An 18,956-nucleotide genomic window follows, 5' to 3' on the forward strand; every position below is an offset into this window, starting at 1 on the left:
CACCTGCATCATATTCAGCAGCTGTTTGTTGAGTTGCAGGAGAGAGGTATGGAATTTACACCTCTCACAAAATCCTATATCCTGCTGTCCTCATTGAATGAAACGTGGGACATGCTGATTTGTACCCTGGAGGCTATGCCTGAAGCAGACCTCACCCCATCGTATGTTACATAGCACCTACTCGCTGAATGAGAGAAGAGAGAGGAAAGATCCCCCCCTCTCTTCTGGAAAGGCACAGCGCCAGAAAGCAAGGAAAAGGAAGGGAAACGGAGCTGAGGCGACAGCACTAGCCAGCCAGCGATGTTTCACTTGTGGTTCAGCTGGACATTTGCAGAAAGACTGTGCCTTGAGACCCAAGAGTAGAAAGACAGAGAAGAACACCACAAGGGCAACACAGAAGAAGGCTCTTCAGACAACCCAGATTGCACAGGTTGCTGAGAAGGGTAATTCTGATGTATGGGTGTTAGATTCTGGGGCCAATTGTCATTTATGTAATTGTAAAAGCTCTTTTGTGTCACTGTCCAAAACTGAAAGACAAAGTGTATCTTTGGCTGATGGGTCTGTGACCAAAATCATGGGATAAGGTGACTTGTATTTATCCTGCTTAGGAGAAACTGTAAAAGGTGTGTTGTATGTGCCAAATTTACAATCAAACCTTTTATCTGTGGCACAATTGGCTGCAACAGGGTATATCATAACATTTAAGAAAAATGGTTGTGAGATACGAAAAAATGGGAAATTATGTGCTACTGGTATGTTAAAAGACTCCTTGTACATTGTGCAAAATGCAAGGAAGCCAAGCTGCAAGGCTGCAGTTGGCAACACTCCATATCATGACCAATGTGTACACCTGATGCACAGGAGATTTGATCATGCTAATTTCAAGTATATAGCACAAATGCCACAGCTGTGTGCTGACCTAAAGATAAAACCCTGTGATAAATACTTAAACTGTGTAGTTTGCAAAGAATGCAAAACACTAAAAGCTCCTGTGAGTAAGCACAGTGACAGAGTTACAACTAGACCTTTGGAAATTTTACACTCTGACATTATTGGTCCTTTTGCTCCAAGTCTTGGACAAGCAAGGTATCCAATGATCATCACTGATGATTCCTCAAGATACACATTTATCTACATCTTAAAACATAAAGATGAGGCATTTGAGAAATTTAAAAGTTTTGTGACATGGGCAAATGGAAAATTCCCTAGGCCTGTATCTGCACTCCAATGTGATAGAGGAGGAGAATACCTTTCTCACAAATTCAAAAGGTTCTTAGCAGGTAAGGGGATAGAACAAATTCTTTCTAACCCTTACACCCCTCAGCAAAATGGTGTTGCTGAAAGAAAGGGCAGAACCTTGCAAAATGCAATGGAATGCATGCTTAAAGATTCGAATTTATCTTTTAAATATTGGGCAGAATCAATATCTACTGCCTGTTATGTGCAAAACAGACTGTATAACTCTGTGATTCAGGACACTCCATTTCATTTGTTTTATGGTGTGAAACCAAAGTAAACCATCTGAGAGTGTTTGGTAGCACTGCTTGGGTTCATATTCCAAAACAACAGAGAAGGAAAGCAGGCCCCACAACAAAGAAAGCCATCTTTGTTGGCTATGAACAAAGCCAAAGGAGCTACAGGTTCATAATGGGAGAGAAATTGATAATTAGCAAAAGTGCTTCTTTTGCTGAACAAAACTGGGGGAGATTAAATTCTAGCTCTACAGTTGATCTAACCACAACAAAACAGCAAGGACTTGCTGATAGTGATCTTTTGCCTAAGCAAAAGACATTAAGCTGGGAAAGCAAACTGAAGATCTGTCTGATGAGACAGATGCTTCTCAGGAAAGTGATAGGAGTCAAAATTGAAGCCCTGCATTACCTCGTAGATCTCAAAGGAGTAATAAAGGCGTTCCTCCGTCACATTTTCAGGCTGAAACAGTAAAGGCTTTTCACATATTTACTGAACCTGAGTCCTTAGAACAAGTGAATGCTTTACCAGCTGAGATTGCACAAAATTGGCATTCTGCCATGCAACAGGAATTAGCATCCTTGAGAGAAAATAAAACATGGAAACTGGTAAACCTACCTCCCAATGAATGCTGTCTAGGTTGTAGGTGGGTTTCAAACTGAAAAAAGGATGCTGATGGAAAAATCCAAAAATATAAAGCAAGGTTAGTTTCAAAAGGGTTCACTCAAAGGAAAGATTTAGACTTTGATAAGACTTTTGCACCAGTTACTAAAGGTGAATCAATTAGATTACTGTTAAAAATTGCTGCACTCAAAAGAATGTCAGTTCATCACTATGACATTCAAACTGCATTTCTCTATGGTGATTTAGATCACAAATTATACATGCAGCAACCCCCTGGCTATGAAAAAGAGGAGAATCTGGTCTGTGAACTGCAGAAATCAATCTATGGGTTAAAACAAGCTGCTAGATCCTAGAACCAAAAATTAGATGAAAAATTGCAGAATTTTGGTTTTGAGAAAGGAAAAGCAGATCCATGTGTATATGTGAAGAAAGACAAACAAGGCTGTATGTATCTGTGCATTTATGTTGATGATTTGCTGCTATTCACATCAACAGAAAAACAAAGGCTTGATTTTGAAGCCTGCACGAAAAGCCATTTCACAGTAAAAAGCCTTGGAACAGTAACAAATTACCTAGGCTTGGAAATACACAAGGAGAAGGATGATATCTTTCTGTTCAGCCAACGTAATAAAATTCAAAAGCTCCTAGAGGATTTTAGCATGCAAGACTAAATCAGTCTCTACTCCTATGATACTAGATTTTCAGAAAGAAATAGGAGAAACTCAATTAACTGAGGCCGAGAAATATAGATCTGCAATTGGAAGTTTACTGTACATTGCAAATCAGTCTCGCCCAGATATCTCAAATTCTGTGGCTATTTTAAGTAGACAGAGAAGCCTACATTACTGGAAAAGCAGCATTGAAGAGGTTAATAAGGTATTTGTAAGGAACAGAGAATTATTGCCTGAAGCTAAATGCCTGTGGAATAGAAAAATTACAGGCTTTTGCCGATTCTGACTGGGGAGCTGATGTCAGTGAGAGGAAATCCACTTCTGGGATTTTAATTCAATTTGCTCTGTCAAGCTTAGGCTGGCATTCTAGAAAGCAAACACTTGTTGCTCTTTCCACTGCAGAAGCAGAGTTTTATTCTCTAGCATAAACCTGTAATGAGGTTGTATGGTTTAAACAGTTGTTAAAAGACATAGGCATGGAAGTGAATCAGCCTATAACTGTTTATGAGGATAATCAAGCTTGCATTGCAATGGCAAAATCTAAAGCTTGCAAGAATAGGACAAAACTTATAGATATCAGATATCACTATATCAAAGACATGATAGCCAAAGGGAAAATAATGTTAAAATATTGTGAATCAAAAGATATGATGGCTGACATGTTAACTAAACCACTTGCTGCGCCAACACATACAGATTTGACAAAATTGGTTTGTGTCTTACTCCTTAGCAAAGCAAACGGGAGTGTTGGTACTTCTTTGTTTTTTGCAAGGATCAAGCCATTAAGGTTACTATGGTAACAAATCACTCTGGCAGGGTGAACAGGTCAAACCTAAGTATCCTTAGTTTTGGGTGTGAAAAGAATGACCATATAAGGAAATTGCCTTCCACCCAGTCCTCTCAGCTCTGCGTGTGAGTGCATGAGCTTGTAAATATGTTTTTGTGCTTTCTGTAAATAAATTTATTTTTATAGAAATGCCTGGTGTGTGATTTTTCTGATCTCTCGGGCCAAATGCTTTCCAGCAATCTCTGACAGTTTCCATGTACAAAACCAGTTCTCCATGAATCTTTTCTAATAGGGTATCCATAAGTCCCAATGAAAAAAGCTCTGGTTTCAACTGAATATTAATCTTTAAAATTCTTTGTATCATCCTATGTATTTGTATCCAATATTTTTTTGGTTTTTCACAAGTCCAGCATGCATGGTAAAATGTCCTTTCATATTTTTCACATTTCCAACATTGACTAGAAGTAACTTTATACATCCTAGATAATTTCTCTGGTGTAATATACCAACGGTACTTCATTTTATAAAAGTTCTCTCTTCAATTATCACACAATGTGAACTTCAGTCCTTTTAACCACATTCTTTCCCATTGCTCCACCTGTATATTATAACCAAAATTCTTAGCCCATTTTATCATGCACTCTTTATATATTGTGTCTCTTTGAAAGAACAATCACGCTTTTGTTTGTGAAATTCCTGTTATGTCCTTCAGCTAAATGTTATGTAACTAACATTTAAAGTAAAAAATCTGTGAGAAATGAAATTTTCATAATTGGTCATTGGACTTTTGCTGTGAAGCTGCTGCAGTCAACACTGACAAAATTTGCACTCTGTGCTAACACTGAACAGATTTGGATTCCTCAATTCAACATTATAAAGAAGCATGTGATAAACTCTGAACGTGAATTCGGTTGGAAGAAGACAAGATGGACTAAGCAGAAGGAGGACAATAAGTTGTCATAGTTCCTTATGGAAAAGAAGAGCAATGACAAATCTCGATAAAATAGTTAAGAGCAGAGACATCACACTGACAACAAAGGTCCGCATAGTTAAAGCAATGGTGTTCCCCGTAGTAACATCTGGCTGCGAGAGCTGGACCATAAGGAAGGCTGAGAGAAGGAAGATCGATGCTTTTGAACTGTGGTGTTGGAGGAAAATTCTGAGAGTGCCTTGGACTGCAAGAAGATCAAACCAGTCCATCCTCCAGGAAATCAAGCCAGACTGCTCACTTGAGGGAGTGATATTAAAGACAAAACTGAAATACTTTGGCCACATAATGAGAAGACAGGACACCCTGGAGAAGGTGCTGATGCTAGGGAGAATGGAGGGCAAAAGGAAGAGGAGCTGACCAAGGGCAAGATGGATGGATGATATTCTAGAGGTGACGGACTCGTCCCTGGGGGAGCTGGGGGTGTTGACGACTGACAGGAAGCTCTGGCATGGGCTGGTCCATGAAGTCACGAAGAGTCGGAAGCGACTGAATGAATAAACAACAAATTGTTTAATTTGCCCCTTACCTATAGTAAATACATGGTAATTTTGGCTTAAAGTCTGATATATATATCCTGCTTATCATTTCAAGACAGGTGGAAACTGTACACTTTATTCTTTCAACCCTATGCATAGATGTCCTGACTAAGCAAGAACCATGCTGAGATGAGGAGAAAGTCTCTAGTGTTTTATTACTGCTATTGTAGACAGGAAATCCTACCAAACTGAAGAAGTGTGGGAAAACCCAGACAGATAAACCCCCAAAGTCAAGGCGGGTCTGTTCTGGGTTTCTTTGAATGACAGCTCAAAGTCTCTAAACTACGCATGCGTTTTTGCCCCTGGATAGGGGCCCCCTCCTGCTCACCATCAGTACTCATGACAATAGCTCCTTTTCCTCCCATCCATTTTTCTTTTTTCTTTTTTGCTTAACATCTATCATGAAAAGACTTCTGTCAAACTTGACAATCTTCACATTTTAATAGCTCTTGATTGATGTATGGACCATTACTCTTGAATGGATGGATTGTTTTCATTTTCTTTATCTTTTTTCTCTCACTTCCTGCAAATTTTTATTTATTTTATTTATTTTCTATCCTGCCTTTATTATTTTTATAAATAACTCAAAGCAGCAGACATACCTAATACTCCTTCCTCTTCCTATTTTCCCCACAACAACAACCCTGTGAGGTGAGTTGGGCTGAGAGAGAGGGACTGGCCCAAGGTCACCCAGCCGGCTTTCATGCCTAAGGCGGGACTAGAACTCACAGTCTCCTGGTTTCTAGCCTGTTGCCTTAACCACTAGACATCACTGGCTCTATTCTTTGTCTCCTTTCACGTATTCATTAGTATTATTTAACTGATTCCCATCTCAGAATCTATCAGATTTCAGTTCCTATCAGCGGTAACCTCGACAGCCACTGAACTGTCTGGCTGAAGAAGGTGGGACTTGTAGTCCAAAAAAAGTCTGGGGAATCAGGTTGGATAATGCTACTGCAATCTCTGGCTCCTGGTTTTGCCAACTTTTCATTCTGTTTCTTTCTTTCATGCTCTCTTTGTCTCTTTTTATTTATTACTGTGCCTCTTCCTCTCTTCCTTTTCCCTCTGTTTTGTGTTTAATTCTATCATTTAAGATTTAAAATGTAATGAAACATAGACGTTAGACACAAGAGGGCCTGTTCTCAAAATGACAGCTCAAATTGTGCATGCAAATTGGAGACTGTGTGTGAAAGTCTGTACTCATTTGCACAAGCCATGCGCGCTCATGCATGCCATTTAAAACTGCTACATTTAATTTTAATAAGTGGGGCTTCAAGAAAATGTCTTTAATTTTAGAGGCAGGATAGATGTCACCTACATGCCACTGAAAATTGTTGCCAAAAATCACCTGCCAGAGTTCAGAGGCAAAACGATACAGGGAATCATTAGCATGAAGAACTGATTTTTTTTAAAAAAAAAAACTATAGCTACTATGCACTGAGTTATAATTACATAGAAATATGCATTTTAATTAACCTTTCTAGTAGGATTTCTGGGGCATGGGATTTTTTTAAAAGTTGAGTTTTATTGAGGGTTTTTTTTTTCCTGCTCATCTTGATTTTTTTCCAGGTCACTAAGTACAAATGCATTCAAGAGAAAAGTAAGGATGTTGTTAATGTATTTGAAATACTGACTTTTCTTAAGATGTCTATCAGTACTTAATGTACTAGGATGGCTGACAGCTGGTTTCAGTTGCCATAGTGTAATTATGTAGAATAGACTGTCTCTATGACACTGCTTCAATGAAAGAATATCTCGCATTCTAGATGACAGACTAAAATGACATTACAAGAACCAGCATATGGTTCTTTTTCATTAGCTGTGTGAAACTATAGAACTGTTTTGATGACGCAAGTCAAATGATGTGATGTAAAGATCAATGGCTAAAATAAAATACATATTGATAGCCTGTCATAGTCTCCATTCATTTGTTCTACTTCTTCCACTATTGTCAGGAAGCATGCTACTAGCAGCATGCTATTTAAAATAAGGTTTAAAAACTCAGCATCTTTTAACTTCCAAATTTAAAGCATATATCATCTTCCTAAATCTGACTAATTAATTAATTATTTAGGTTCATGAAGTCTCCTGGTGACCTCAAGGACAAATGCATGTCACCTCAAGTTGTCCCCAGCAGTAAGTTGTACCTGTTCCAACCATAATCTTGCAGGTTTTTTTCCATCCATCCATCCATCCATCCATCCATCCATCCATCCATCCATTGCTTTACTTCCCTCAGCCATGGTCATTTCTTCCAGTCTATAATCTACTTGTAACTCATGGCTGAAGTGAGTTTCTGCTTCCTGGTCATTGCCTCGAGGGAGTAGTTAGTCTTTATTTTATGCAGGATTAATTGGTGTGTGTGTGTGTGTGTGTGTGTGTGTGTATGTATGTGTGTTTTGCAGTCCATTATACTCCTGGCAAGAATCTGCAGTTTCATAATTCAGTGGTATCTGTCTTTGTCTCTCATTCTTTCTCAGCATCCAGCTTTCACAGATTTACATTATCACTGGAAAAACCATAGCTTTAACTGTTTTATATTTGTTGTCATGGAAATAACCTTATACTTCATGATCTTGTCTAAGTTTGTAATTCTTTCTTCACTATGATGAATCTCTTTATTACTCCAGCACACTGTCCATCTTTAACTATTCTTGAGACCAAGAAAACAAAACTATCTGCCACCTTCACATCTTTGCCATCAAGTGTGAGTTTACTAAGCCTTGTGGGTCACATTATTTTCATCTTAATATTTACCATTAACCAATTTTTTCCCACTTTCTCTATTTCTGTTCATAATGTGCTCTGCTAAGGCAAATCCACATAGCCTCCTTGCCCTGGTGTGATGATGGCTCATTAGCTGATTCCAGAGAATATGCCTGCATGCCTCTGCCTATCTCACTGTCTTCCTGCAACTGGGGGACAGGCCAAGGATCACTTTAAGTACTCAGCTCTGGAAGTGCTTTCTCTAGATACTGCATGCAGGCCAATCTAGGCTGCTTTGATGCACAGGAGAAAGGCAGCCTAAACTGACACGTTCTGTGTTGGCAAATCTGTGGCTCCAATTGGTCCTGCTGCCTTCCTGTGGGACCATCCCCTTCCATCTAGTCCATGATTTGTTCTCCCACCCCTCAATCCTCTTCTAACTGTGAGAAAGTTTGGAATCTTGGCTTCCACAGCCATTTTTTTTAATGGATTAATTGACTGGTCAACTGGTTGATGTAGAAAGTGTGAAGCCCTGAAATTGACTAGTCTGTCCTTGGCTTAAGGTGGGGAAGTGTTCTTTTATAGTTTGCCTGTATGGGAATTCAGCACCCTCCTGGAACTTCCATCCCATGGGGTTGATTAGCTTAAATGGGCTCTGAACCCTAATTTAAGGACACCTAGCCTCATCTCACTGGATTTTACCAAGAACAAAGAGGACAAGCCAATGTTATCTTGGAATACTTTGCCCTTCTGCCAATAGTGAGACCATCAAGGATCAAGGTTGAGTCCTCCCAAGGATGAGACCAACAAGTCTAAGGAGTCTTTGTTTATACCAAATGACAATGGGAGCATCTCAATGTTAAGGAGTCTCTGTTCCTCAAAATTAATTGGATTGATGATGAAAAAGATCATCCTACTGTACACAGGTGTCTCACCAAGGACAAGGAAAAACAAAGTATAACCCAAGTATACCCCTTGAGTGAGTAAAATAAATACTGGCTTAATTTTGCACTACATACTGAACCATTTTACGAAACTATAAAATCATACAGAGTTTGTGTACCATGCACTTAAGGAAAGGAGGTACACAACCCTGTTCAAACTTCTGGTAAACCCCCCAGCACTACACCATGCCAGTTGGAGGAGACTTTTCACAGGAAAGATAAAGATGGTGGGACTGGAATTTCAGCCTTGGGAAATACCAATTACAGCCTTTGTGATGTTGTGCATTGAAGCTGGATGAACAGGAGTGCAGCACAGGCCTATCCATCATGTGTAGTAAGAGTGTACTCTGAGGGCAGCAAGATATAAGGCAGCATGATTTCCTTCTGACTCTGTCAGAACCACCCAGAGTTGTGGTATATAAGCTGGTTGGCCCTATAGGTTTCCATAGATAGAGAGAGAGAGAGAGAGAGAGAGAGAGATGATTCTGTAATTTTTTGAGATATAGCAACACATACTTAGCAATGTCTTTTTGAGTAATGTCCTTGTCCTCATGGCCATTCCATTCCTTTCCATAGTCTCATGTCTTCAATCATGTAGTTATCTAATTTAATGTAGCTCATTCCTTACCTAAGTTCTTGTATACCTAAAACATTCAGTTTAGCATGTTGTATTTCTGTTTTAACAATTTCAGGTTTTCCTTGGTTCAGGCTCTCCTTTTCTTGGTTGTGTTCTTGTAAAACAATTCTTTCATAAGTGTCCAGTTTTCCTTGAAGCTTAGGCTGGCCACGTCATCTCCTCCAGATCTACTTGTGAACACTTAGCATTCTTCCCTGGTCACTAAAAGAGTGCTTTCTGGTCTAGGATCTCATTATCTGACATCAAAACCTGCCCAAGCATTTCAGCCTGTCAGGCGTCATCCAGACCAATAATGGAACTAGAAGGCTGGCAGGGCAGGGATTCAAGAGTAAAGTAGAGCTCTGATAAGATACTAGGAAAGCTTTTCATGAAGAAAATGGCTAGTGCAAATTGGATTCAACTTCTGTGAATGGCAGTCCCCAAATTCAAATCCTATATATCTTTTTCAGACCTTTAGGTCATAAGGGACTCAGAACTGCTGAAATGATTCACATCTCTACATTATTATTGTAGCAGATTAGTCTGGTCTTAAGCCCTGTGCTTTTGCTTAGTCAGGTCCTGGGCCCTATGTTTAGCTGTAGCCTTCAGATTTCCATGTAGTTTTCTTGTCAACAGTACTTAAATGATCTGCCATTGCCCACTGTGATCCCATACCTAGTTATCTGGAAGTGAGTTTAGCTAAATTCAGTGGAAGTTTTGAGTAGGAAAGCTGGAGAATTAATTTGGCTTGCACTATTTCAGTTTGATCTAATTCAGTCTAGTTGCATGATCAAACTGTATTGGAAAGTATAAATTAAGGAAATTGTATATATAATTCAAGTACATATAAAATACATACTGCATATTAAGTGAAAATGTTGGTAAAATGCATTTTTTTTGCTTCCAACACATTTTGCATAATTTGTCAGAAATTAAAAAAAACATGTATTACTGTAATAGAACACATTTGTGCTTCTAGAAGTTTGAAAGTTGTAGAAACCAAGACAGACAGTTTTACTCATCCCTGTTCATAAATAACATATATGGCATTGCAGTGCTAGGTTAGTCTTGCCTTCTAACTTGGAAGAATGCTCCACTGAATACAGCAGGATTTGTGTTTGAATATTGTGTCTATGAATATTCCATTAAGCCATATTTGCAAACAACAATGAGCCACACATTCTAGTTTATTAAACTATAATTTAAGCCAGCAGCATTCACTCCTGTTTTGCCTCTCTCTTTAAATGGTAAATAATAGAGAAACAGTTTAACATGATGTTTATATCTAGGATCACAGTTTATTGTTTAGAAACAAGCCAAGATTGTATATGAATTTTAAATCAATTTTAAATATTGACTAGACCATAATCTTAGGTTTGGACATTACACATTGTTCCTCCTTCGTTAATGACCATAGCAACAAGCTGTGGATGTCAGTGTGCTATTTGTTCACTCACTGTATAGTTTTATGAGCCATGTGGTTTAATAAAGTCTCCTTCCAGGTCTGAAAATGATAAGGTGGAAAAAACTCGGCAACTGTGTGCTCCAAAATAGGAAGCTGCTTGATATCAGCTCAATGCACTTAGTTCAATATTGTCTGCACCTTCTTAAACAGAAGCCTTTGCCAGGACAATAATTTTGGGCTTTTTGTGATTAAATCTTTAATCTTCTGTGGATTAAAATCTTTAATCTTTCCTGGATTAAGCCAATACTAGCAGGCGTGTGGGAGGATGGGATAAAAATCTGCTCCTTTGTTAGTAATAGAAGTGAGAATGGAGTGTAGAAATGGGAACTATTTTGATAACATTCATTTCCAGCTCCTTCTCTTACTGTGTTCATGTATACTTTCTTAGAAGGAAAGTTTCATTTAAATTAGATGGATTTATTTTTATGGAAAGACTGCTTTGGGCTTATTGATGGATAATGATAAGAATTCCTTCTATCCTAATTATGTAGAAGACAACTTTAGTGATGAAGTCTAGAACACATTAAATTGGGGAAGATTGCATTATGTATTTGAAAAACCTATAGGATCAGAAAATCTCTGCTTGATGCATACATAATGTGTGCTGGAACCAGAGGAAAATCTAAATGGTAGGAGCATTTTCTGATAGAAAATGTAATTTCTTCTGGTCTAACAGTATTGATCCAACATCTTTTAATAGGTTTTTCCAAGTAAAAACATTCTCATTTACATGCATATTATGTAATGCTTCCAAGTGATACATGCAGAGATCTGCCTCTGTCTGCTACCAATTATTGATGTCTGTTTAAGACTGGCTTCTATTCTTTTGGTTACCAATGCAGTACTTATTGACATTTTGATAAAGGGAACCATGAAACATCCTGTCCGCTTTGGTGCATGTTTTGCTGTGGAATTGCCCAAGAGAAGGCATTTTGTAAACAAAGCATGAACAGGCATCTGTTAAATTAAAAACATTTACAAAGCATTCTAATATCCAAGCCTGTTTTCATTCATGAATAATGGTAAAAAGTGAACTTCTTGGAATAATCATAACTCATGGTCAGTCCTATCTTGCTGATGCAGGCTTGGAATCCTGCTGCCTACTTCAGTTAAATCTCCTTAGGAGAACCTGGCCCATTTTGAAAGGGCTGTGGTGCCTGCGCTAAGCCATCTGACTGTATCCCTGATACACATGACTATGTCTTCCAAAAGGTTCAGAATTATGTAGTAGTTAACTGGAAACGCGGTGGCGCTGCGGGTTAAACCGCTGAGCTGTTGATCGGAAGGTCGGCGGTTCGAAACCGCGCAGCGGGGTGAGCTCCCGTTGTTAATCCCAGCTCCTGCCCACCTAGCAGTTCGAAAACATGCAAATGTGAGTAGATCAATAGGTACCGCTTCGGCGGGAAGGTAACGGCGTTCCGAGTCGTCATGCCGGCCACATGACCCGGAAGTGTCTATGACAACGCCGGCTCCAAGGCTTAGAAACGGAGATGAGCACCGCCCCCTAGAGTCGGACTCGACTGGACTTTACGTCAAGGGAAACCTTTACCTTTACCTTAACTGGAAACAAAGCAAATGGAATTAAAATTAGGGAAGCAAAGAGTGGCTGGGTAGGAAGCTGGTTGCATCTCTACCCCCTCTTGTACAATATAGACCAGTGTTTCTCAACCTCAGCAACTTTCAGATGTATGGACTTCAACTCCCAGCATGCCTGCTGGAGAATTCTGGGAGTTGAAGTGTACACATCTTAACGTTGCTAAGTTTGAGAAACACTGATCTAGACAGAAAACTCTTTTTAAACTCTACCAGGTAGAGCAGAATATATTTCAGAAAGGAAGGATCTGGGCAATAAGGGTTCATTCTTTGTTCCCCCATACATGAGATCCTATACATTTCAAGAAAAGAAATGTAGGGGGTCAGCTGTGTTCATCCTCTTTAAAGGAAAAAAATAGAATTTTTCTTCCTTCTCAGGCTCTTTGTCCCCCTGTGGACACAATCACCACTGAAGGCAAGGTTGTCCAGTATAACAAATGCATACGTTTATTGAATCATAACTTGGATACAGATGTCCTTTAGTACATTTTTCAATTCCAGCACAACTAATTAGATGTGCACATCACTGATCAACAACTGTTGAAAACAGAGAGGTTATCTAAATCAGTAGTTACCAAAGTTGTCTTGTAGCTTCTTGATTTTAAAAAGTATCTCCAGTACTATAAAATGGAGTTGTTCTTACACATTACTGTACACAAGCACACCCATCCAATACAGATAACATACTTCAACAGTAAATACCTAGCAGGTATATTCACATAGCATGTTAAGATTGATTTCTGTTAATCTTGGTTAGCCTTTTTTGTGTGTCTCTTAGCATGTTTTGCAAACCAATCCATTTGGCTAGTTGGCTTAGGGTATTGTGCAGACCCAGAAAACTGGCTAATTATCTATTAGAATAAGTGTGTTACGAGAAAGACATTTATATGTTCTTCAGTCCTGAATACAGAATTTATTGGTGTTGTAATATAATTCTTGGGCTGTTTTTTTTGATAAATGCTATTAGTTGAGTTGGTAATGCTGTCTCTTTCAATTAAGTGGGAGCTTAGCTCCCACCATTTACCAATTTATTTTTAAATAATAGTAGGAGCAGATGAGAATAAAGACATTTATCTTTTAGAATATTTCCTAGAGGTACGATGTTGATTCTAACAAGGAACAGGCCTGGTTTGTTAAAATATCTAATGAAAGCCATTTATGTATCCAGCAGCCTCAATTTAGTAATCAGCTAAAGTTGAAGCAAATTCCAAGTATCACTTTTTGATATGGGGAAGACCTTTGCCTAAGTTCACTGGCAGTTGCTTTTATGTAGAGTAAATAGTCTTGGCTTAGATGGACCTATGCTTTATAAATAGCACATTCCTTATATTTGTGATTGCTGACACTCACATCCTTTCTTTTTGTTCAAGAAGAAAAAGAAAAGTATATTGCCACAGAGACACAATTCATTTCCTCATTCTTGTTGACAGGTTGGGGCCAACAGTTTGTGGAATTACAGTTGTAAGTAGTATATTTGTGCTAAAGGAGCTAGAAGCTGTGGCTGCTGACAGAACCCACTGGCGAGCCCTGTGCTTTGAAGCCTCCACTAGCTTTGAAGACAGGTGCTGCCCAAAACTGATAGAAAACCGTGAGTGATGTTACAGAATAACACCCCCGGTTACTACAACAGTGGACTTCCGGTGCTCCCATTATGCTAGACTCTGTGCTTCCAGACTGGGATTGCACAACCGTGTCCACAGATGAACTGCACAACAGCGTGTCTTCTTCAAACCTGAAGGACTACCATATTATTATGACCTATGGTTTGAACAATTAATGACAATTAGTTCAAGAGCAAAAATTCCTTTCTGAATTCAGGACAGTTCATCTAATCAGAGCAATAGTTCTTCCTGTTATTTTGTGCTATGCTTAGATGTCAGTGTTTTGCTCATAGTTGCTTGGATTTTAATAAAAATAATTCTGTCTTTTTTATACATAGAAGTATTAATCTGCAAAGTAGTTTTCTGCTCTTTGTAATAATCCACTACTGCTGTTTCCACCGGCCAGCTGTGATGATTTACTTAGTATTTTTGAAGCATAAATCCAACATTTGAAATGCCCAACTATTGGACCTCTTCTCATGTTTCTCTGCAAATTTCCAGACAAACATGAGGTATAAGCAAAGAGTGACTGGCCCAGGGTCACCCAGCTGGCTTTGTGCCTAAGGTGGGCCTAGAACTCACGGTCTCCCGGTTCCTAGCCTGATGCCTTCACCACTACACCAAACTGGCTCTCAATTATTATTATTATTATTATTATTATTATTATTATTATTATTATTATTATCCCAACTCAATCTACTGCAGGATTAAGGCCTTTTCAGTTTAAGTTATGGCTTATAATTACCATGCTGATGTAGGACAGGTTGGTAAATAGATGCTTTTCGACTTCCCAGTTGAGGGCTTAGAAAGAATGAGTGGCCCAAAGTCACCCAGCCAACTTTAGAGCCTAAGGGAGGACTAGAATCTGGGTCTCCCTACTCTTAAGCAAACACCTTAACACTATACCACACTGGCATTCTCTTTCTCTTTCTATATGCATCTTTGTATATTTATGTGTGTATTTAAATAAGACAGTGAGGAAGTGCATGGAAGGTATGACTGTAATGAATTTACATTTCAGTTGTTGTAAAAGAGTTACTCTGCCATCATTTCAGATAGGCTAGCAAAAAAAGCTAGGAAGTTTTAGTGCACAAGCATGAAAACAACAGGTTCTTATACCATTATTCAGATTTTGTCTTTTAATTAATATTTGTTTATTGTTTTCATGATCTCTGAAGTAATTTAAAATAGTGCTAAAAATATATCAGCCACAATGCAGTGCAGAATCCACTTGCTGGATTCTACTTTAATTTGTTTGCTGTATTATTCTTTAATAAAATGGTAGCTCATGATGCATACTTCCCAGTGGTTACATAGTCCATATAAACTGTACATAATGGATTTAAATGCAATGAATGATGCATCTTGGCATAAATTTAATCACAATAATAATCTAGTACAGAGAAAAACATTCAACATTTGAATTTACATAATGGAAGTATTCTAATGAAGTTGCCACCCAAGTAAATTAGTACGTGAAAATTTGTCTTTTAACTGTGATATAATTAATTGTTTTTAACAGGGAAAAATAAGCACCTGTTGAATAGGTTGCAGAGAACATTCACAGAACATCCATTCTATCAATACATTAAAATGGCTACACATTTGCATGTGCTGATTTGGCATTTATAAGTAAATACCTTTTTAGATTTCAGCTTTAGAGTAAAAGGCATCTGGTTTGATATTTCAACTTTCATCATGTACTAAAAGACTCTAACATTCTGACAAATAAATTGAGTTATATTTTCATGCATTACTTCCTTTAAAATGACAATATGTAACTTGTTGGTTACCATCTAGATTAGCTAGAATGTTAATGTAAGGCAGTTTGCAGGAATGATGGAACAAGACCAGCCCACTCTCCATCTGTTAGTTTTTTATCATTGTGCCCAAAGCTTTGAAAGCAACTTATTGATTCACTTATTTTAAAATTGATTTTTTTCAAAAAATATTTGGTCAAAGCTGCTTAATAATTGATTCCAATTTTCTATTTGTTGTAAGAAAGACTGGACAATTGGATGGAATGTATCAGTGAAGTATAAAAATGGAGAATACTGCATGTGTATTTCTGGCTCTTTCTTTGTCTCCAGTAGCTGACCAGCTGTGAGTACAGCTGCTTCTAATACTCACAGATAACCAGTTATTTTCTTCCATAAATTTGGAATATTAATTTCTTCCTGAACTCAAAATGTGACAATCACTCATTGAGCCAGTTATACAGCATGTAGCTTGCCTTATTACAAGATTTGTCATCTTGTGATATGATAATGTTTTCGTGCAGGCTTCCACTTCTAATTTATCTGGTAGTTTCTATGATAGCAAGACCATTTCCCATATTTTTGAGCCTGGCTTATTTTCCTGGTTGGTTCATTATTTTTAAGCCAGATTCCTCTGGCTTCAATCTGATCAAAATTCTGACTGAAGCCAGGATCTTCCCATTGTAATTGACACAGGAGGGAAGAACTGAAGAAAGGATCTAAGGCTAGTGCTACCACTCAACAAAGTGTAATAGATACTTCAGCAATTGTTTGGAGGTGCAATGAAACGGTAAGAGGAAATTGTTATTATTTAATATTTTGCTGTTGAAGTTTTGACTGCCCAAAGAGCAAGACACTTGCAGGATATTTTATCAGAGCTACCGAAATAATTCAACTTATCGTGAGGAAAATGGTTGACTCAAGTAGGAAATGGAAGCCTTTGGCCTTCATGCTTGTTCAGAGCTTTGTATGCTACAATGTATGTAGCCTCTAATAGTCATCCAAACTAGGCCATTGTCAGAGGCGTTCTTAAACCATGCAGCATGGAGACTGCAAATACCTGGGTAGGCTAAGCCTTTGAAGTAGCTTTCTTAACTCCTTCAAAATACTTTTCCTGATACACTTTTTCAATTATTCTATATCTAGCAGTTCTTCCAAATCCTATTCAGCCCAGTGTATTTGGTTGCTTTTCCTATGAAGTTAAGCCATGAATGGAAAAAGAAAAGTCAAAGAAGGGAAAAAGTTTGATGAATGAATGGAACTTAATTCTGGTCTCCTCATGCTTCCCCAACTTGTGCCTTCCAGATTTATTGGATGTTTATTTCTGTATTTTCTCAGATTTCATATCATCCCACTACTAGGCAAATACTGTGTGGGAAAAGGCTGTTCTAATAACAGCAGTATTTGTTATGTCTTCCATTTAAGGCTGTAAATTTGAGGGGAAAATTTTCCTCACTGTATGTTTCCAGATATTATAAAGAACATGTTGGGAAAAATAATGCTGTTTTGTTGATGCAAAAGAAAATGCAACACTTATTAGATGGTGAGGTGCTTGGTGTGAGGTGAACCAGCATGAAGTTGCCCTTAGATCTCTCCGACAGCTGGTCTGGCTGAATCTTTGGTAGTGTACCAACACTGTCTGTTTTATATATTAATAAGTCTACTTTGTCAAAGGTCAGTGGTGAAGCTTATGGATAAGTGATCAGTAATAATGAGAGTAAGTGTCTTGATAGATCTTTAGGATGAGATTAAAATTGTGAGTGAAGCTGTATTATCTTGCATTTTTATCTATCTAATTGATTTATGATTGTAGGGTGCCATTATAGATACTTATAATTCAGTATTATAAGTATGTAATAGTTATATACTTATAGAAAAAAATCAGTATTATTTCAACCATTATAGAAAATAATTCAGTATTATTTCTACACAGAGGTAATTTTGCTATGGATAGACGGGGCAGAAGCTTAAAATCCATCTCATCTAATAAGAAAATTTCAGTTTTAAAATAAGATGTCATGATTGAGAGTGGATTTAAAATTTGTAAGGATGGGTAATGTGTGACTACTTTTTGTGTGAAATCATACAGTATTGTAAAAATCTTTATGTCTAACACAGCACATGTTAATACAGATGAAATACTGCAAGCAGCTTCTCTAACATTCAATATTTCTTCTAATATGAGATTGCTATTGTTTTTTCTGTTTCTGCAGAATTACTATGGAGCTGCCAAAAATATCTTTTCTGACAATCCACTTGGACTGTCATGTGGGATGGTATGTCCAACTTCTGATCTTTGTGTGGGTGGATGCAATTTATATGCCACTGAGGAAGGACCAATTAATATTGGTGGACTGCAGCAATTTGCTACAGAAGTAAGTAAAGATGTATTTAGACAGCTCAATTTTTCCCTTCTTCTCTATGCATGAGATTTTTCAGTGATTCTTTTCTTTTGGAACCTGATTAAAGCAGATGTGATAAGATTTCTTTTCTTCGTATAGAACACAAGAGTAGAGAGTTATTATCAATTAAGAAATTAGTTTACTGTTCTAAAGTAATCACTGCACAAAATTTATAAAAATAGCATTTATTCAGGTTTTCAGCCCCACACATAAGTTTCAGGATAGATTACAAGTATAAGGTTACATGTATATTGGATTCACACCACTGACAATTATTTTTTTCATTTCATCATTTTCATTATTATTTCAGTTAGATTAAAGTTCAGCTACCATAGCCTGGATTCAAAATATAATAATTCAAGGGGAATTAAAAATGTCCCCAGAATGAAAGGACTTAATAGGGTGCCAAGACATCAACAAAAAAGGGAGGATGGTGTCACAACTTAAAAAGTCCAGTGCTTTAGTCACCTGAATGTCAGGCAATGGGACATTAGAAAATGACCTTGAAAGCCCCAAACCAAACACTAAATTTATACTTGAGCTACAGCATTGATCTGAATATGGGCAAACTAGGTATAGCAAGAAAGGGTGTTCAGAATATTATGAGGACTGAATTTTAGCACACCACTCTCATTTAAAATAATGTTGAATTTTATGAGTTTCAATTTTTTTGTTAAAACTTGCATGCTTTATGAATTTTTTTTAATAAACCATAAACAACATGCTGTGATAATGAAGTTGGCCCTACTTCATTATCACAGCATGTTACATCTATCTATCTATCTCTTTGTTC

At 37.7% G+C, this 18,956-nt stretch overlaps 1 protein-coding gene across 1 annotated transcript in view; it reads left to right on the forward strand.

The window, feature by feature from the left end:
- The window catches only part of DPYD (dihydropyrimidine dehydrogenase), a 643,333-nt gene that overhangs the window by 155,816 nt on the left and 468,561 nt on the right, over positions 1-18,956 (forward strand). The window contains exon 5 of the mRNA XM_063298272.1: positions 17,975-18,136. Within this exon, the coding sequence (XP_063154342.1) occupies positions 17,975-18,136 (162 nt within the window). The remainder of the gene's footprint in view (positions 1-17,974; positions 18,137-18,956) is intronic.

This window comes from Candoia aspera, chromosome 3 (genome assembly GCF_035149785.1).
Source record: "Candoia aspera isolate rCanAsp1 chromosome 3, rCanAsp1.hap2, whole genome shotgun sequence".
Taxonomy (NCBI): Eukaryota; Metazoa; Chordata; class Lepidosauria; order Squamata; family Boidae; genus Candoia; species Candoia aspera.